Raw genomic sequence first — 21,773 nt, 5'->3', positions numbered from 1 at the left:
GAAAACAATATATTACCTCAAAACATAGGAAGGCCTCAACAAGCAGGGGTAGCCCACTGACTTCGCAAATTCCAATGCCTCATTCTAATTAATAGAAACAACAACAACAAAATGCATGAATAGTTTAAAATATTCAATAAAAATGCAGAATGGTATCGTTAGAACAAGTGGTAACCCAACTCCTTTTATTCTTTCTCCCAAAAGACACCACTAAAATGTAAACTGGACACCAAAATACATAAAACTTCTAGTTTCTAATTCTAAATATCAAGTCTAGTTCAAAAATAGTTTGAACTTCTTTTCATTGTTGGAATCAGTGAGAATACTCCTATCAGTTTATAACCAGCATTTAACTGCAATCATGGAAATTCAGCAACTTTAAAATAAATTCACTGAGCATAGTGCATTCTCTCTGCCCTGCAGTTAGCATCTGCGGTAGTTAACATTTAGGTTATGACTCTTCAAAATGGAACATTAAAAACAGACTCGTGTTTCTCTCCTTACCAAAGTGTTAACAGCTTTCCATGGTGCCTGAGACACCTTCAGCTCATCCAAGACAGCTGAGAAGATGGAGCGATCCTCAGCCCTGTCGATCTGCAGAGGGCTCGTGCCCATGATCTTGACACCGTTCTTGTACAGGGGGACTGCCAGGTTGTTTGGAATCTGGCCCCCGACTGATATGATACAGCCACCACATGCCTGAAAAATATGTCCTCGATATCAGCCACTGGATAATGAACAACTGTGCTAATACTGCCTCTGTTGCCTTCCTGAGAATGCTGAATGAACATGACTGTGATATTTTCATTATTCCCATCAATGAATATATTGTTATGCCACAAAGAGGTAAACGGATTTAGTCCTGACTTTCCAGGCACTTACCTGCTAAAGGCTTTGTAAGACTCCCATACAACTAACTACACATGATAACCATGTAAGACTCCCATAAAACTACACGTGATTACCGTGCATGACTTCCATACAGCTGCATGTAAACGTGTGACATTTGCATGTGTGGCAATTAAAAGAAAATTAAGTCAATGAACATTTCCATCCTGTACTTTACATTACAGTCAACTAATTCTTGAACTACTGTTGTAATTTCTTAAACGGATACAGATCTCTCCTTTTAACATTCCCCTCTGCTGTTCCTCTCCACCCCAGCACTTCACATTCAGATTAATCATTCAAAAGACTGCTTCACCAAGTTACTCCTGTACTCGGAGTTCTCCAAAGGTTTCCTTTGCCTAAAGGATATAGTGTTAACTCATTACCACTGGGGCCATCAAGACTTTCCAATCTTATCTATGATCACTCCTGTCAGCCCCAGGAAAACTACCTACCCACCGTCCCCACCTTCGTGCATTCCCACCAGCAAGCTTTCTCACCTCCACGTAATCTTTCCCTGCCTGTTTCCTTTCTCCCTTCTCCTTTCCCTTATCAATTTTCTAACCATCCCTAAAGTCCAGTCTAAATCCCACCTCTCATTGTGACATCCTGCCTCCTTTACTGCTGCTTGGTACCTGTCTACGGTACCCAGAACTCATTTTAATTCCTATTTCCTTACTATTTGCCTTACAAGCAGTCCCTGAATCGTTAAACTTAATCTCCTATGAGCAGTCAAAACTCCAAGATTTTTTTCTTAAAAGCCCACCAAATCTCAAATGTTCTTGAGACTAGTGGTAAAGAGGTGAGGGTGAGCCAAAGAAGGATGGTGGGGAATTGGGTTTGGACTTAAGTCCCTCCTCTTCTTAGTTCCCTCCGTGAAACTCTCCCCGAGGTTCAATCTTCTTGTCTGTAAAATTAGGATAATACCTGCCTACTTCATAAGGTTCCTATGTATGTAGATCAAATAAGATAATAAACAGTAAAGGTGTTACTACATTATAAGACATTATTATTTATATTAGAAAATATTACAATATCTGATAGGCCATTGATCTGGGCGTAATTTGTGTTTGCTTTAATGACCTACTAATGTATGTTGCTGAAGGAATACCTATGTGCCAAATGTATTTTGTCATTATTTGAAGTTATTCTGAAATATTTTTTAAAGGGATGAAGCTCATTTCTCTCTGATAAGAGAAATTACGTACTGCCTAAGCAAACACCCTGCAATTGAGTGCTTAAATTCATTGTAAACATTATGGAAAATAACAGTCCACATTTCTGCATATTTATAAGTACACTTAAACTGCTTTTATCGTCATTTTTTATGTTCAATATCCATTTTTTGCAAAACCTTTAATAAATATTATTCTCTTAACTATAGTATTTTTATTTGCTTATTATTTTTAGTTTATTAGCAGCATTAATATTTTAGAAGCCTAGAAACGAATTCCTCAATTAAATATATAGAAAAGTCTCTTATGTGCAAGACTTCAAAATAAATTCTAAAATTAAGGGAGAAGTAGCCAGTTAGCAAATATCAGAGTCAATTGGACTAAATAGGTACTTACAGTTGAATAAAAAGGCTCTAAGTAATAAATATATCAATATTTTCAAAAATAACTCTATGGAATTGATTTTTATTTTTCAATAAATCAACACATTTAAAAACAATAATAATATGCACTGCTACTATTTACTAAGTACATTACTGTATACCCTAGACGATGTTTTGACTTTCATGGTCATGGTATCACTTTGAGGCAGTTATTACTATCCCCATTTTGCAGTTAAATAAACTGAGGCTTGGTGAAGGTGAAATGACTTGCCCATTTTTCTCATCTAGCAAATACAGACTTACTTGAACTCAATTCTACGTATTGTAAAGCAGTTATGCTTACCTAATATACCAAATCTTTGAATCTGAAGCTAACCCTGTTTTTCTGGTTGGTTTCAAAGGTAGTGAATGTTAGAAGTTAGTAGAAGGGCAATTTCTAAAACACTCTTTTTGGAAAGTGGTAGATAGAAAAACATTCACTGCAAAACCCTATTCTCGTCTTTGACCTCCAGAAATAAAGACCATCATTTGGAAGACAAATCACATCCATAGGAATGTTTTAGAGTAATGGTGTGATGGTTTGTGCAGGTTTTGCCTGTACGGCAAAGAGAATTCAGTAGAAGAGAACATTTATGGGATGAAGTTAATAGATGAGAGTTTTGTGGAAGAATTTTATCTTAAATTGGCCCCAACTCCAAGCACAGAACTTGTAGGGACTTAGGGAAGAGAATCTGGTATCCCACACAGATAAATTATTATCATACATATTGATACAATCACACAAATAGTTTTAAGTAACTTTCTGAAATAAAATATTCTAAAATTCAGATTTGTTTCCCAGATTTCCAAATACTTTAGGCCTAAAGTAATTCCATTAGTGTCCCAAAGTTCTACCGATGTTACCTAGATTTGTTTGTAGTATTTTTACCCAGCTTAGTTTCTTAGTTTTTTAAACCTGATATCACAAAGCTAAGGTATCACTGCACAAAAACATTTCTGAAATAATCTTTAACCTGAAATTTATTTTTAGCAGTGAGGAATGAAAAGAAAATTCTTCAAATTTATTTGAGAACATCTCAATTTCCCTTAGACACTAATCTCTTTGGTCAGTCCTTATTTTTATAAACAAATTAAACGCTGTATTATTGACAGAATACAATGTAAGAAAACTTGTCTTACTAACAGAAATAGCATTTACTTCATCAAAAAATAGCCTTGATTTTTGTAATTTCATGTATTCTCTCTAATTTACAAGCCTCCACTATTTATATTCTGTCAGTGAGATTGATCATGCACTATTTTTTAGTAATTTGCATTTTAGTAAAACATTTTTAACATTTCAGACAGAATCTTAAGCTTATACTTAATTACAATTAAACCAAATGCTAGGAGTGAACCGCAATCCTGGTTTAGAGTGATGCATTACCTGATGGGTTTTGCCTGTCACTAATTAATGTCTGTCACTCTTTCATTCACTTAACTCAAGTTGTAGTAGAGGTACCATTGTCTACATATACATATGGTATTAGGTGTTAAAAATAGGAGAATTATATCATTAAGCAGAGTACATATCTATGGGGTATGATCCAGTAAATTATACATCATAAAAGCAAGAAAAATTGTATAATCAGGACTCAAATCAGACAGGGACATCATAAGGTGTCAAATATGTTGCCTGGTATTTTTGTTTGTTTGTTTTGAATACTTGAATTGTATTTAATTTATTTTTTTATACAGCAGGTTCTTATTAGTCATCCATTTTATACGCATCAGTGTATACAAGTCAATCCCAATCGCCCAATTCATCACACCCCCACCCCCAACGCCCGCAGCTTTCCCCCCTTGGTGTCCACACGTTTGTTCTCTACATCTGTGTCTCAACTTCTGCCCTGCAAACTGGTTCATCTGAACCATTTTTCTAGGTTTCACATATATGCGTTAATATATGATATTTGTTTTTCTCTTTCTGACTTACTTCACTCTGTATGACAGTCTCTAGATCCATCCACATCTCTACAAATGGCCCAATTTCATTCCTTTTTATGGCTGAGTAATATTCCATTGTGTATATGTACCACACTCACACACCAAAACATAAAAGATAAAAATGCAAATCTCTTCTCAGGGAGCAGAACTCATGAGCACAGTCATAAGGAATTAATGACTTCAGTTTAAAGGGTTGCTCTTTATAAAGTGAAAAAAAAAATGTCTGCAGCCAAAGGGATATATCACTATAACATTTTCTCTTAAAAAAAAAAAGAACAAGTGGGAAGGAGATTTTGGCATTTCTAGTATCTCCTCTCACTCAACTTCTGATCAAGACCTCCCTCCAAAGCAGCCTGCTTTACTCACAGGCCATGTCACTTTTCTGACTTCCCCTTAATGGTTTCTTTAGAGGTGCTTCTTTGATTCCATGGAAACAGGCTTGCTCCTGAACTAGACCAAGAGACCTGGACCAAGGGACCTATCATATTTTCTATCATCCCATGTAGCTATGTATGCTTGGGAAAGCCTATTGCCCTTCTAAGTGACTCAAATGTGTGCTTTTAAATAAGTTTAGACGTGCTTCCAATTTTCCGCAAATTTACAGCTGAATGCCTCAGTGCCTTCAGAATCTCTAGGGGCATCCGAGGTCGAATAAGGGCAGCCTTCCGAAAGTTGAGGCACACCTGGTATGAGAGACAATGCTTGTAAAGCCTGCTGTGAGGAGACACACAACAAGGGAACACATACACAAATATATGTACATATGTGTATGATATGTGCATATGATATATAACATTTCTTGTGGGGTAGTTTAAAGGATACATCAATGGCATATTGTTCTTATGTTCTTCAACGTAACATTTACAATTACCTTATTATATATAGTAGCACTATAAAAACCAATTAGCTTCAAATAGGGCCAATTTATTTATTTCTATCATACTGAATTCAGTTATAGTAAAAGGACCTCATTATCATCCATATGTAACTGCATCCAAAGGCAGTTGTAGAAGTTTCTCATCTTTCCTTAAACCATTTCATGGGGAAATAATTAATTATGTGTAAAATGCCTGCTGCTATTGCTTGTAATGCTTGTTAACATTTTTAAAACAATTATGTAACTTTTCACATATTACGTCATGGATTCCAGTTTTATTTTAATGTCTTAAATGTAGGGACCTGGTTTTATAGCTCTCTATCCTGCTGAACCTGATTTTTAAAAGGTATTCAAGAAATATTTGCAGAATGTACTTGTTTTGATCCCCACTTATGTGTCTAAAATGAATTTAAAAATCATTAGAAAAATCAGGTCAGAGAGAGAACTAAAAATTGTGTATATTCTACCTAATGGTTCAGTTTCATTATATTACAATATTAGTAGGCCAGGCCTAAATATTGATAAAACATGATGATAGATCAATTTTAAATTTGTCTATATTTTTCTTCATAATAATAAAATCATTACATTGTTCTAGCACAATACTTTATACTTGACATTGTGATCTCAACTACAAATCTCATGTTGCCTTCACAATACCTGCATGTAGAACATTTAAACACTCATATGATTCATAAACAAAAAAAAAGATGAAGCCCAGAGAATTTATATAACTGGCCAAAAAAAATGAATTTTCAAGTCAACAATTTAAGTCTTGCAGCTCCAAGTTAGAATATTTTTTTCCTTAAGTGACCATATTTTGTACATAGGGATAATTCCCTGTAGTAGGAAATGAATTACAATAACATCAAAAGGCACAACTATTGGACATCACTCTAAAATTTTCGAGTAGGTTTTTTGTTTTTTTTTGCAGTACGCAGGCCTCTCACTGTTGTGGCCTCTCCCATTGTGGAGCACAGGCTCCGGACGCGCAGGCTCAGCGGCCACGGCTCACGGGCCCAGCCGCTCCGTGGCATGTGGGATCTTCCCGGACCGGGGCACGAACCTGCGTCCCCTGCATCGGCAGGCGGACTCTCAACCACTGGGCCACCAGGGAAGCCCCAAATAGGTATTTTTTTAATTGTAAGCTAACTTGTTCTACAGACTTACAGTGACCTGGGATCATATAAATCCACAGTGAAGATACACTCAATAATATTGGAGTGGAGATGGAAGAGCTACTTAAGAGCAAGCTATAAAGGCACCAAAATCATTCAGAATGAACTCACTGATTTTAAATTGAAGACTACTGGCTTCATCTGATAGCATAAAGAATTAACCAGTCCTCTGTGAACGACTGACTGTCTCCTCTGAGAACTGGTCATCATTAAACTGCAACAGCACGTGAACTAGAGAGACTCGGCTGCATATCATATGTCTACATGACCAATTAAATCATTTTGCAGAATATTTATTGGGGCTGTCTTGTGCTAATTAATATGTATCGGGCACATGTTACCAAGAAGAATTTTCAGTAGAGCTAGAATGCTTAGAAAGAAAAAGTGAATTTTATATGAAAAATAATTACTCTGTGCCAGGGCCTCAAGAATCTAAGGCTAGGTGATTCTTTTTAGAGTTTCACTATGAAATTAGACAATGGAAGACACCGGCAGCTCTTTCTCCTAAGCGGAATTGTAATGTAAATCTACATACATGAATACACATATATAAAGTATGCACTGCATATATTTTTCTCTCTTTTTTTTTTTTTTTTACCTCCTGATGGTAGATGTCTAGGATTCTCTCCAAAGACAACTCTTCAAAGTACAGTTTGTCACACTCATCAAAGTCCGTGCTCACGGTCTCAGGGTTACAGTTCACCACCACTGTCTTCTTGCCAAGTTGACGCAGAGTGCGGATACTGGAGACAGCACACCAATCAAATTCCACGCTGCTGCCTGCAGAGACCATGAGATTAGGGAAAGGGGGGAAGAGAAACCTGAAGTTACCGCACAAAGAGAAGCAGAAATATATTGCCAATCAGTCCAGGCTAAGGGAGCTAATGCCCTTTCAATTCAATTTTTAAAACTCCAAAATATAAAGGTGAGCTCTATTATGCACACTATATTATTAGTAGTAAAAACAGGGACTAATTAAACTACGACACGTTGGCTTGTTTTGTACGCTCAATTCTGCAAGAGGTAATCTCCATATTCAAAGCATTCAGAATCTGAAAGTTAATGGGAGATAACTGTAATAGTAATTTTTAAAACCTCATTTACTGAAAAGAAACTCAAAGTGAACATATTGACCTCAGTACACAAAAGTAGTTACGTTAGAGATCAAAATACTTGAGTTCTTATTTCAGTCCTTCCACTTACCCTGTTGTCTGAGGGCCAAACCCAATGATCCCTGAGGTGCCTTGCAGGTCTGACATATCTTGATTGATTGGAAAGCCCTGGCCTTTCCAAGCATATCCTTTTAAGCTTGGCAAGGCCACCCCATGCAGAGTGAGCGACCTTCTAGGAAGTAATCTGAAGTATACTAATGGCCTAAATGCCTCAAAATATCACCTCTACTGGGATGCCATAGAACTGAAAGTTCTGGGATTTGTACTAATCCTTTGCATTAGGACTTTGTCTCCTAAAAATTCTTATGGGAATAATAAGTTGTCCAAATATAGTAGCATGTTAAATCTCACTATCAATTAAGTATGCACTTGATTATCAGCTCAGCTAATCTTTCCTAGGCCCTAAAGTAATGTAGAATTGTTGCATAAAGGTTTCGAGAAGAGAAGGGTAGATCCTGGTGAAGGTGTCCAGACCATTTAGCCATAAGATAACTGAAGTGGCAAAGGCATAAATACTTTTGACCTACTTTAAGATCTGGCCAAAACTTGGCAAACTACCATATCCTAAAGCACTTAGTTAATTGTAAAAACTATAATAAACTATGCTTAAAGTAACAAAACAAGACCACATACACTTAAATCATATATTTCATCATTTCCGTATTAGAACACCTTGCAGAGACAAAATGTTAGATATACTTATTAAGAAACATCATTGTCTATTTAAATATATACTTTGTAACTGTAATAGATCTTGATTCATTATTAAATATTCAGTTTTAAGTGACTGGGAGAAATATAACAATTTCTCGTGAGAATGTTTTAATTAAATTATGTAATACTCTTCCTGTGCCCCAAAGAGAAGAGCTCTTTGCATCTAATGTCAACACAAGTCATATGTTAGGTCAGACAATGGGTCTACAAATATAATTACTGGCTGATGTATAAAGTTCTTGAGCAAATATAGATCTTTGTGAAAAACTATGCGGGAAGAGAAAAAGTCAAAGTGTAATTCATTCCCCAACCCCAGTAAGAGGCTCAATTTAGTTCATGAGGATGAAAATGATAAAGGGATGACATGATAAAATGAAAGAAGATGGAATCTGTGGTTGAGACCCACATTTGAGTCCTACTTCTACCACTTAATAGATGTATAAGTTGGGCTACATGTCTCTGAACCTCTGTTTCCTAATTTGTAAAATTTTTATTATGACAGCATTTGGTTTACATAGTTCTTAGAATGGAATTAACATGGATGAAACTGAAAAAGCCTTTGTAAATATAAGTTATCACTTTACCAATGTGATATGGACCACAGCCCAGTACCATCATTCCATGTTCATCAAAATTGATATCATGCTCCTGAGGGGAAAAAAAAGTTAAGATGTGGAAATTATTACATTATTCTTCCCTCTATTTAAACTGTGTCCTGTCTTTGAGTGTGTCTTTCCCGTTCTTCCTCTTGCTGATAAGCATCCTCTATTAGTCTTTGGGAACCCATAAGTATAAAGTGTTATACAAGCCCTACTTATTCATTAAAAAATTATTCAATATTTTTAATTAGATAGTCATGAGAAAACAGCATAATTGTATGATCATGTAACCACTGTCTTTATCTCTTCACTTGTTTGATTTCATCATCTTAGGGCAGTTCTTAAAAGATTGGGTACAGAAACATATCATCACATTCAACTCACATGATGTCACTGTTTATTACTAGATAACCAAAGACACACAAAACGTATATTCCCCCATGTGGACCATTTACTAAATCTAGAGCTTTCTGCATTATAGAAGTTTGGCAGTTCCTACCTGACCATTGTAGGTAACATAGAGGTAGTTTGTTACTGATGGGTATTCTGCAGCCAGTGTATCAATCTGCAAGATAAAATAAATAAATACTTACATACATAGGGATTTTTACTCCCCTTATTATAATTATTTTTCAACGATGCTGTGGATTTTTTTTCTGTTCTGCATTCATATTCCTTTAACGTCCATTACTATCAAATATAAAGACAAGAAAAAGGTATGTACAATCCAATTGCTTTCTAATGCTAAAAGTGAGAGGGGAGAAAAAAATAATGACACAATTCAGCTATCACTTGGGCAATGAATGACAATACGCATTCCAGAGCAACAGATCATTACATAGTACCTCTCAGGAACACAACAAGGTGGTCATATAGTCAACTGGTTATCAGGAAAACTTACCCAACCAGCTGTCTAAAGCAACTGCAAATAAAACCTAAAATCAAAGCAAAATGACCTATATATAAGGATGTCTTTGGTTTGCAAATTAATGCGTAGGATTTAAGTTACCTATGGCACTGAGCAATGGGATGACATAAATACCACAAAGCATGAGGAAGAAGGGAAGGGGACAAGATCTCATTGAACATATTTGGAAAGAGTAAATCAATTCAGCTCTCAAGGGCCAGGAGCTCAGCTTAGTGAGCAAGAATTTGGGGCTGACAGGGCAAACTAATGTAAGGCAAGTGAGAAGGAAGAAAGATAATAATTGCTGAGTAGAAAATATTCGGCCTCAAGCCTGAGACCTAAGGTTATGTGTGTGCCCCCTGAGCACATGGGGAAAAGCCAATGATTTTAAAGGACAAAAACCAGCTGGTGGTACTTTAAGCCAAAGCATCTCTTCTACTAAAGACCCAAAAAAAATCACAACAGTACACCTATGAAAATTCTTGTGTGATTGTCATGAATACTAGATGAGCTCATTATGCCCAACCCTAACACAATGAATACTAAATGAACCATAATGATGGGGCACTTAAAATAAAGTATTACCCTGTAAAAAGTCAGTGCCAAAAGAGATGACTATTCTTTTCAAGAGGGTCAGTCACTACGCTAGGGCATTTCAAGTCCTTCTATTATGCTAAGGATTTCTCTTACTACAGATATATTTGCACGTGGGTCAAAAAGTAGAGGAGAGGTCATTTTGATTTTTTTTTTTCATTTAGGCCAAGAAAATCATGTACTCACTCTTCCCTTTATATCCCAGTGTGCCTTCATCCTTTCCCCTTTAAAGTATAAATCAATCCTGTGCTGAATAAAATAAGTGACATCATGGGCATCAATTGAAAAAGTAAAATCACTTTCGAATTCCGCCCCTTTTTATTGAAAATGGCTCTATGAATTGGTGCCTACATTTCACCCAAGAAATCCTGGGAAGAAAGAAAAATTCCTTTTCTCCCTTACCTGTTTAACCCAAGGATGAATGTTTTTCTTTAACCTCAGCTCCCTTGTCTGCGCCTCAGTCAGCCCGAGGCATTTTGAAATCTGCTTGTCTGAGAACCCAATCTCCTTTGCCTTTTTCAGGGTTTCTTCTGTAATGGACTCACTAGAATTTAATGAAAAAGAGGATTCAAGTTTAGACCAAACACAATAAGAAGGAGTGAACTATTCACTTTCAAAATCACCAAAGGCTCCTTATTTTCCAACTTCAACATACTTAGGTCTCCTGCCTTTTAAAAATACACGAATAACCAACTAAATGGTCTAGCCTCTAGGAAGTCTACTATTTGCAATACTGACTTTCTCAAACATGTGGTTTCCCACTTTCACACCCTATGCACCCTCTTCTCTTCTTAATTCCTGAAAAGTGACTTCTGTACCAAGTGTCCTAATGAATTTGCTCTTTCAAAAATAATCAGAACCTCTTAAATCCAGGAGTCTTTCTTAATTTTCATTTTCTCAGTTTTTCAGCATATGTCCCTTTTGATGTTCCATTCTTTAAAAAGATATTTTTCTCTGGCAATAAGTTGCTTCTCACCCTACTTTATTACAACAATAATTTACTATTTTTTTTCTCCAAGGCTCTATCCTCTGTTACCTGCTTACATCCAGCTACTTTCTCTCCCTTCCTAAATTTAGTCACTGTCATTGGCTCATAATGACTAGTTATCCTACATAACTAGTTGATGATTCCCAAATCCGTAGCCCCTTCTCCAGTGTCTGACCTGTGTTCCAGGTCTTTATGGGCTTTGAGAATTTCTTCATCTGCACATCCCAACATGGCATCAGACTGGGTATCCTGTCCATAAACTGTCTCTATTTACTAATGTTGCATATCTGTCTGTGTTGAGAAGATAGTTCTGTGATTTTATGATTATTTCCCACTGAAGCCAGATTTGTCTCCTCACTTTCCCCATGCTCATTTCCACAGTGTAGACACCACTCACGTTATTTCTCTCACCTGTAATGCCTTTGACATTCCTGTCACCCACCCATCTTCTCTCCAGCTCCCAGCTTCATAGGTCAGCTAAAGCCAGGGCTCATCCTCAAAGCCTTCTTAGTCTGCCCTAACTCACACACATCTTCCTGGGTTCTTAACTGACTCTTTTACAGGAGCTAGGGGCATAGTTGGAATCATACTGTTTAGCATGTATCATTTCCTGATATTTTTAATGTTTGTTAGCTTTTATTCAGCAGCCAGACATTTTTCCTGCTAGATTCAAGTTCCATGAGGGCAAAGAATACGTTTGGCTCATTTACTAGATTATTCCCAAAGCTTAGCTCACTGTCTGGCTCACAGACAGCATTCAATAAATATTTATTACATGAATGAAGGAAACTGTAACCCTAGAGTTTTTTTACTTTATAGAAAAGACAAAGAAGTTATTGAAATCAGTTTATAACTAGAATTCAAAATGTACACAAAATAATTTGCAAAGGGTCGAGTTACAGAAGAATTACATACTACTATAAAAGCATCTCTAACCAAATAGCTGTGGCCAACCTGTTTCAAGCAATAGTCAATATGATAAAATTCAGTTATAACCGTTTGATAGTCAATACAATGAAATTAAAATATAACAGTGTGTTGCCAGAGATCTAATAATAAATAAAACATTTTCATTGAAATTCTGCTAATAGAATGCAGTTGAATTAAACCTACTGCATTTTGTTCATTCTATCCTTCAATCTTCTTAATTTAATTAACTCATATTCTGAGTTTACAGAAGAAGCAAGATGGTACATTTAATAGCTACTTCTCTGGCTTTTTTATATCAGTGTTAGTTTGGATTTCTGAAGCTACAGGTCTTCCTAATCAATTCACTTTCTCTATGGTACCTACTTTGTCTTGTCTCTCAAATCCATTATTTCTCCTAGTGAATTTAATTTCTTTTTTCCTATTCCCATTTTGATTTCTCAGTCTTCTCAAGTATTTGATAAGCATTCTCTCAGAGCGACACATTTTCCTGTCAAATTCCTGAACACAGTCTATTAAGTATTATTGGTCACTTACTATGTGCCAAGCACTGTGCTACCTATCAAATATGGTAGCCACTAACCAAACATGACTATTTAAATTTAGATGCTAATTAGTTTAAAAGTTTTTAGATTATTCAGAGCCACACCTTCACTGGTCACATTTCAAGTGCTCAATAGCCATACAGACTAGTGCCTACTATATTGGACAGTGCAGATTATAGAATATTTTATCATCACAGAAATTTCTACTAGACAGTGCTGCTCAAGACGATACAAAACAGTATTTGAGGCAATGCAGCGATAGAGAGTGATCCAAACATTTTGTGAAGAGATAAGCTGTGTAGTGCAATGTGAGGTCAGAGAAAGTAGACAACAATATGAGTGGCTGCACTTGCGAAATACTATGGCAGTAGAGGGATGAGAACAGAACCATCAAATAAGCTCAGGTTTATACAGATGAAAGGAGTTGACAAGGCAAGGGCAACTGCATTCACAGTAATGTGAGGAAGCAATCGTGGCAGGCATAGGAACATACTGAGGATTTGTAGTTGGAAAGAGTTAGTAGGACATTGTGGATGGTGAAGGCGGGGCAACACTCACTGTCATTTCCTTCATTAGTGCTTTAACATTTAGTGAACAAGTGCTCTGTGTATCAGAGCACTGTCCTACATATTTTGATGGAGAGATAAAATATCAAATCTCTACCTTTAAGGAGATCAGAGTATATAAGAAGGCAAACAAATAGCCATTTCTCTGATAGCACAGTGAGAGGTGCTGTGAGGAAGTGCTCCCAGCTTCTGCTGGGGAAGTCTGGAAAGGCTTTACCCAGCAGGTGACTGCTGAGCTTCTAAGCTTCTTGAAACACCCAAATTTATGGTGTTTGCCTTTAGTTTAGCAAAAAAAGAAAATGTTTGAGACAAAAGCAGAGGAAGGATTTGTTGTTGTTGTTGCTATTTGTTTTATAAAGGCATGTTTCTACTCTCCTTGCCAACACTATATTCCTAAACCAGTTGCTCATCTGCTTATGTGCAAGTGTGCATTCAGCCTCAAAGTGGAAGTGTTTGACAAATAAACAATTTTCCTAAATTAAAACTTTGGATGATGTATTTTTTTAATCATGAGTTTCCTGGATGGTTTCAAATCATGTTTACCTGTATGAGGAAAGGCTACACATTTTCCCTGTGATCTGCAATCTTATTACAAACACAGGTATGAAGCTTGAGTTAGGTGGAGAAACACTGTGCATACAACACTGAGCCAATTCTTACCTGTAGATGTTTTTAGCTACCTGCCAGAGCATCTTCCCATCATTGTGGGATGGCAGTAAAAGGAAAAACAAGCAAAAATAAATAGATTTTCAAAAAGACATTTCTTTATTCTTGCAAAAAACTATCTGAGGCAAAACCTATATTATGTTTCTATATCAACAACCACACTAACTAAAATGACTAAATGCTAACGCTGAACAGCAATGGTCTGGACACACATAAGAAACATGCCTTGAAAAGAACAATCACACCTATAATTATGACTATGGACTAACACAAATGCGAGTTCTTCAAGTCCAAAGGAAACCAGAAGTAACGTATTTATCTTTAACTCTTCTGGTGAGATTTTTTTTTTTTGCTTTGAATGATTTATTTTTTGTTTCTTATTATATGGAGGATCAGTCAATTCTTCAAAGGCTGCTATATTGCTTTAAATAAAAATTATAAATAATGGTATTAAACAAACAAAAAAAGAAACCATTTAGATTCCTCAAATTTCTGTTAGGGATGCAGTAAATTTGCATTTGTTTTGTCCACATTCAGCAATGCAGTCTTTTCTATTGCTGAAATATGCATAATTCCTCTTATTCTTTTCCACCAAAAGAGTCCAGTAGAGCATATAAAGACATCTCCAGCAAATATACACAGTCTTCCTCCTCCACCCACCAAATAAAATTGGACTCTTACCAACAAACAAATAAAAAAAAAAGAAAAAGGAAGGCTGATTGATAGAACTGACCTTGTGCATACAAAAGTAAAGTGAATTAATTTTGTGCTCAGCTCTACGGCAAAGAAATAGCTAAGACTAACTCAATCATTATTGCTCCCCATAGCATCCCCACCTCAGAGAGTTTTCATTATTTAAAGGGGATGCTGAGAAAAGCAACAGTGACACAAAATAATGAATGACAGAGTTTCAGAATGGGGGTGAAAACTACTTCTCCATAGGCACCCGCTCAGGTGAGAGTTCTAAAACAGATGCTTCAAGCTAGACCTACAAAGTGCATGTTTTAAGCTCACAAGCTGATTCTCAGAATATTTTCTTGGTGAGCCAAAAACTGATTTAACTTTCACTCGATATTCAAATAACTAGATCAATAGCATGATATGATATTTAAACATCTTAAAATTAGGGTGTATTAAATTGGAATGGCATATGAATATATTCATGTTCATCTATTTCAACTTGAATGCAAATATTGGGTAGATATGTTCCTATGAAGTTCCAAGTAATATATCTTCTACAGTACTTCATTCATGGCTTCTCTGGTTATTAATTTCTACTCTTTAGACATGTTTATGAAATAGTGCAAAGCACTTTGCAATCCTCCTCCCTGAGAAAAGAGATGTTGATTCTGACCCACCATGGCAGTTACAAAGACACAGACAAGTTAGATTCCTTTCCACATTGATCATGGTCCTAATTCTGTGTGTTACCCCTAACTCCGAGACAGGACGTAGGTGGCCGCTCTCCATTATTTCCCTCATTCACTCTCTCCACTGTTTCTGCATAACACAAGGTTGGCTGGCATGTCATTACACACAGAAGAAAATTCACTTCATTCCCTACTTGTTCTGATACAAAATTTTATTCTGAGTTCCATTATAATAAAATAAGAGAAGAGACAGTTTGAAGACCTGATTCATTAGCTTTGCGCCAGTGATTTAGATAAGGTTAAACCTCTTCAGAGTCAAATACAAGATGAATCATCTTAAATGAACATAAAGCTCATTTAACAATGTGATTTAGATATATGCTTCTCATCTTTATCTGCCCATACTGAGGTGCCCCCATTTTGTCTGCTAAAAGGAATTCCCACCAGAGTGAGGTTTTTTTTTATATCAAGCTAGGTAAAAGCTTGTTTTAGGGACAGGGCTATAATATTTCTATTTTTTTCAAGGGAAAATGAAAACATTAATTTGGAACAAACTCAAAACAGAATAATTACTAAAAGAAAGATAAACACTGAATTTGTAATTCAAAACCGTTTTAGAATCCTCAATAGGAAATGCTCCATTTATATTATATTGTAAATCGAGGAAGCATTATACCAAGAGAGAAATGTGCTCAGCTGAATGGAACATATTGCACTAAAGAACACAGTGTTAAAATACGTATAATAAATAAATTACCCTTCTGTTATTCGATATGTATTTGAGTATACTAGTATGTTTATCTTTACTCCTTTGAACATGAACACATTAAATCCATATTTCAGAACCGTGTCCTCCAAAATATACTACGTATACAAATTTTCCTTCCCCTACCAGCTCTCCTTGCTTTCAGAGTTCAAGGGCAAACTCTTCAAAGGTTACACGGTCATCATTGCATAACAGATTCTAAACAATTAAACAAAGAAACCCAAATAGCTGTGAGCCTGGCCTTTTCATAATCTTCAATTTCTCTCTACTTAGCAGCACCAAATGACAGTCTGAAATTTAGAGGGGGAAAAACGTCTTAAAAATAGAAGATCAGACGTTTACACGCTCTGACATCACCTTTTAACGGTTAGACAGGATGGCTCAGCTTCTACAGCGAGAAGTCTCTCATGTGTTCTCCCCGTTTTATAAACAATACAAGCCTCTCTCTTTCTCCTCGACTTCCGATGTAGATTTTGTTGTTGTTGTTTAAAATTCTACCCTACCCTGTCATCTCTGAAGCTTCCGCCACTCACACTTAGTCTTCAATAATAAATGGTAAAAGGAAATGGAATAAATTCCCCTTAATGAGGAAATTTTCACCTGGCACACAGGAGCTGGGGAAATCTCTTAACTGACTGGAGGAACGCCTGCAGCTTCGCAATTACCAGGGGAGCCCGCGTACTTCACTCGGTCCTCTCTTCCACTTGACTGGCTTTAATCTGATCCACCAACTCACAAGTAATACTAAACAAATTTCCCTCCAGATTGCACAAACTCTAATGTGAAAATGAGCACTCCACTTGGCCTACAATTATGGGATGGGCTCACAATTTTATTATTATCTTCTTTTAAAACATCCCCCAAAAGGCAGAAGCTAAGAAAAACACTAGGCCTGATGTTCAGTAATGACACCAGTTTTAATAAGGAAAGAGAACTGAGAAAGATGTATGTGCTCTGTTCCAAGACCCCTCACCAGCCTCTCCCCTGAGTTTTACAGGGCTTCACTGATTATTTTTGGCATTTCACGGGTTCAGGACCATGCCACAATCACAATAACGCAATCAAGTGGAGAAGTTGTCTTCTCATTTTTTCTGTCAAGGAGACGGGTTGTTACCAGTTTCCTTGAGAGAAATGAAAAAGACATTTTTCAAAAGCAGAAGCAGCGTTTAGAAAAGCAAAGGATAAAACCCAGGAAATTGGGTAAGTACTACTATTTTCTCTTAATTTTTGAGAGCACCATGCCTTATTTCTGTACAGCAATGAGGTCTTTGGAAGAGTTAAAGAAAACCTTGATCTTTATCTCTCATGTCTGGGACAAACAGTGATCCGATGTTCATGTGAAACCATGACAGTATGAAAAGCATTTATTAGGATTTGGGTTCACTTAGCACTATCACAATAATGCTATAAAATTGCAAGTGCTGATTTTCAAGGGATGACACACTTAAAATTATACTTCACCTTAAAGGCTATTACAAACAACAAAATCAAAACCTAGAAGAAAACCTTATGAGAAATCGATACAGTAGATATTTTTAAGTAGGCAATTTTTAAATTCCTGAATCCTATGTTCATTTTTAACCAATCTTTAGTGATCCCAATAACCCAGAAATATTGTTATATAACTTTTAATCTGGTAAGCTCATTTATATACATCATTAATATATGATGATTATAACATCATAATTATATTCTATGAATACCAAGTAATGAAAATGGGGAAAATAACCTAATACAGGTTAGGTTAATCATAATTTTTGATCCTTAATAAATCACGTTTTGTATCTCAGTGATCTCTAGTTGAGAATGCTGTGACTCTTTCTCTGCCCTTGATTGCTAACAGTGAAAAACAAATGGAAACCACCTAATCACAGTAATAAGACTTGTCCATTAGTATATAAAAAAGTGTTCTGCTACATTCAAAAGAGCAGGCTTCTACTAAGAAAATAGCTTTCACCTGATCAGACTGAGCTAAAAGGCAAAGTCTATACTATGGAATATTGCTTCTGTTATTTCTGCTTAGAAAATGTATTTATAATTTAAAATACACTCAGTGTATTCTTTTTCAAAAATTAAGAGGATGTATTCAGTAAGCAAAATCCTGGATTTTTCCATTAATATAGGTTTGTTATACCTCCAGAATTTAAATCCAGTGGATAAAAAGAAATATTGTATAAGGCCCCAGTAGAAAACTGACACTGAATGAGCATTCTTTGATGTCACAATAAGTTTATTTGGAAGTCCTATATTTTAAAACTTCTCCATCATCTTTGTTTAAAGCAAGTCACGTTTCCACAGAGTAGTTTTCCAAATACCACATATGCTGTCCAAGCAACAAATATATAACAAATGTGTAACTTTCTTTGACTTTTAGAAACTATTACTTAGAATCTTATTAAAATTATTTACTTAAGTGAAGCCTATCTACTGATAACTACTGCATAGATTTTTTTTTCTTGCTAAATGTAACTTGTGTAGAAATAAGTTTTCATCAAATTTTTCTAGCTCTTAAATGAGAAAATGTAAGCCTTTGCTAGAAAGGGGAAAAATAAGAAGCCATTTCTAGAAAAATTGTAGAATTAAATGTAGAAAAATGTAGATGTAGAAAAATTCTAGAATTAAATTCCTGGTGACATGTCACACTAGATCTATGATAAGTTGAGGATTACTATGTACCTGGAAGTCAAAAATCTTTATCACTGAGGGTTTTTCAGAAGAAGACATATAATACCCAGATAGCAAGAATTCTCATCTGTTTCATACTAAAAACTATATACTCAAGAACCGAGTGAGTAGCTCCCTCTTCAAGTTACCTAGAGCTAAGTATGGTCAATTAAACCAGACCATCTGCTAAAGATAGGTGGTAGGTAGGGTATGAGGCAGTATGGGCAATATCAACATAACCATGTGATGGCTGTTATGTTATCATTACTATATTTACATAGGCAAATAGTGCCTAACTGCCTACTTCAACCCGAGATGGGCCAATATCACTGACTGAATCTAAAGTCACTGCCTCACTCCTCGAGATACGCATCACCCACTTTAGCTCCCAGGGCACTAGCGGAGGTTATGCGCCCATAAAGGCATCTCAGGTATGAATGAGAAGGTGAAAAATCCTGAGGGCCAGTGAGTGATTATCTAGCATCTGTAATTATAGCTCAGGCAGACTATTTTGTCTACATTTAATTTCCATTGTACACTTTAGGAACTTTTAACTCACACCCGCATTAACATGGAAGTAAGGCATTTACATTTTATTTAAAGAAAAAAATATATGTACATGTATGTATGTGTGCATATATACACACACGTATATATACTGTCACATAAATACAGAAAAATTTAAAAAGAAAATCCTTACGCTAGCTCTCCATTCTCTTGAAAATTCTGTTTACAATGTACTCTTAAAGGTGACTCACCAAGGCTTTCTGCTTTCCAGGCCCCCGTGTTTTCCTCACAAGGGTTTAGAGAAGGGCACATCTCTTACGAGGCTTCTGCTCTAAGTGGGGTCAACAATTCAGGCAGGGAAACACGCAGCTCACAACTTGACAGCTAAGGAGGAGCTGATCTCCAGCTGTCTGATTTAAAAGTCATATCTCTACAAAGAAGCTTTTGAAAAGGGTTAGCGACTAGAACTGAAGGCAGAAGCCCTGGGCTAGATTTCTTGCTTTCCTCTGACTGGTGTGACATAAAATATGACACACACCTCTGTGTGACTCAGTTTCACCACCTACAAAGATAGAATAGTGAGTATTTTCCACCTGTATTATAACAGAAATTCACCTTAAGGTCACCAGAGAAATACAAATCTCTGTATCATAAGTGTTATGATTATATATTTTTCACCTTAATCTTCTTTGCTGGTTAATTAAATCAGAGCCTGTACTACCATTGTACATATTTATGAATATTTCTCATAAAAAGTTTTCTAGAAATTTGCAATTTTGAAAACTTAGATAACTTTTAAAATCAAAACTAGGTAGGGACTTCCCTGGTGGTCCAGCGGTTAAGACTGAACTTCCACTGTAGGGGGTGTGGGTTTGATCCCTGGTCGGGGAACCATGGCACAGACAAAAAACAAACAAACTGTGTAAATTTTGGCTTGTTCTCAACAGGCAATAGAGTTTACAATGTCCATGTAAGTATTATAGTGCTCCCAGTATATATAATTTCTATTTGACTATAAAAAACAATTAGATATATCCCCTTTTATTAGAAAATAGGCATTCAGAGACTTCCTAGCTAATTAGTAAATATATAGTCACTTAAATAATGAAAACCTAGAGATGCTGATTTCCAGTGTCTTCCAACACAGAGTTTATATTCTGTTTATTTTATTTTATTTTTTGGCCACACTGTGCAGCATGTGAGACCTTATTTCCCCGACCAGGGATCGAACCCATGCCCCCTGCATTGGAAACACAGAGTCTTAACAACTAGAAAGTCCCCAGACTTTATATTTTGGACTACACATTTTCCAATTAATAATTTTGTGGGTCCCTTGAGCAACCAGGAATTGTAATATATTTTCCTCCACTCCAATCTCCCTTCTTTGGCATGACTGAAAAATTCTTATTTTCACTTTCTACCAAAAATATTTTTTATTTATTTAATGGGAATATTATCATACAAATATTATTGAGATTTTACTCTATGCAAGGTCAATTTCCAAGAAAATATATAGTATATAAAGAACTGAAAATCATTCTTATCTGTTTCAGAACTGACACTATTTTTTAGAACGGTGAAGTCCATTCTTCATTCACACAAATCAGCAAAAGCTTTTAAGAAAATCTTATAATAAAAGTATATTAAGACATGGTATTTGAAATTTGCCCTAATGGAATTTACAGATTAATTGGAGCATCCTCCTAGTATGTAGTAATTACAGAACAATGAGCGAAATTGTGTGGCTCCAACTATAACGTACATTGAGCAAATAGGTAGAGAGTATTCATTTTAATTTCTGTTCACAGCCTTAATTTCCTTATAGGAAGATTCTCATTTTTATGAAAAACAGCATAAATATAACAAAATAATAGCAAACACGATTTGTCACTTCCTGAGTACAATTCATCCATTTACCTACTTCTTTCTCATTGCACATTTGGTCCTTTTAGTCTAGCTCCTACTCTTTCCGCCCCATCAACAAATTTGGTGGACTTGCTCAATTCTCTCCCTCTCTGCTCTCCCTAAACCATGACATATTGTTGACAGTGTATTCCTATTTATTTATTTATAATTCTCTCTTCCCTTGGTTCCCATGGCATAGAGATATATTGAAGGAAAGATGCTATCCTTGGATTCCAAAAGTCCTGAACTCAGATCGTGGCTTCCGTGTGCACTTCCCCTGAAATCTTGAAAAATTTATTTAAATGTTCTGAGTCACTGTCTTGTTTATAAAATATGGGGTAGGGTTGCATACCTTCTAAGAACTCTTAAACTGTGACTTATATGAGATAACTTAGT

At 36.0% G+C, this 21,773-nt stretch overlaps 1 protein-coding gene across 1 annotated transcript in view; it reads right to left on the bottom strand.

The window, feature by feature from the left end:
- Positions 1-21,773, bottom strand: part of CPS1 (carbamoyl-phosphate synthase 1) — a 142,669-nt gene that overhangs the window by 37,702 nt on the left and 83,194 nt on the right. The window contains exons 22-27 of the mRNA XM_004262765.4: positions 10,876-11,017; positions 9,472-9,537; positions 8,958-9,021; positions 7,086-7,267; positions 505-699; positions 17-84 (exon numbers count right to left, since the gene is read on the bottom strand). Coding sequence (XP_004262813.1) covers positions 17-84; positions 505-699; positions 7,086-7,267; positions 8,958-9,021; positions 9,472-9,537; positions 10,876-11,017 — 717 coding nt within the window. The remainder of the gene's footprint in view (positions 1-16; positions 85-504; positions 700-7,085; positions 7,268-8,957; positions 9,022-9,471; positions 9,538-10,875; positions 11,018-21,773) is intronic.

This window comes from Orcinus orca, chromosome 7 (assembly GCF_937001465.1).
Source record: "Orcinus orca chromosome 7, mOrcOrc1.1, whole genome shotgun sequence".
Classification (NCBI taxonomy): domain Eukaryota; kingdom Metazoa; phylum Chordata; class Mammalia; order Artiodactyla; family Delphinidae; genus Orcinus; species Orcinus orca.
The sequence above is the reverse complement of the archived record's forward strand: the minus strand, read 5'-3'. Positions and strand labels throughout refer to the sequence as shown.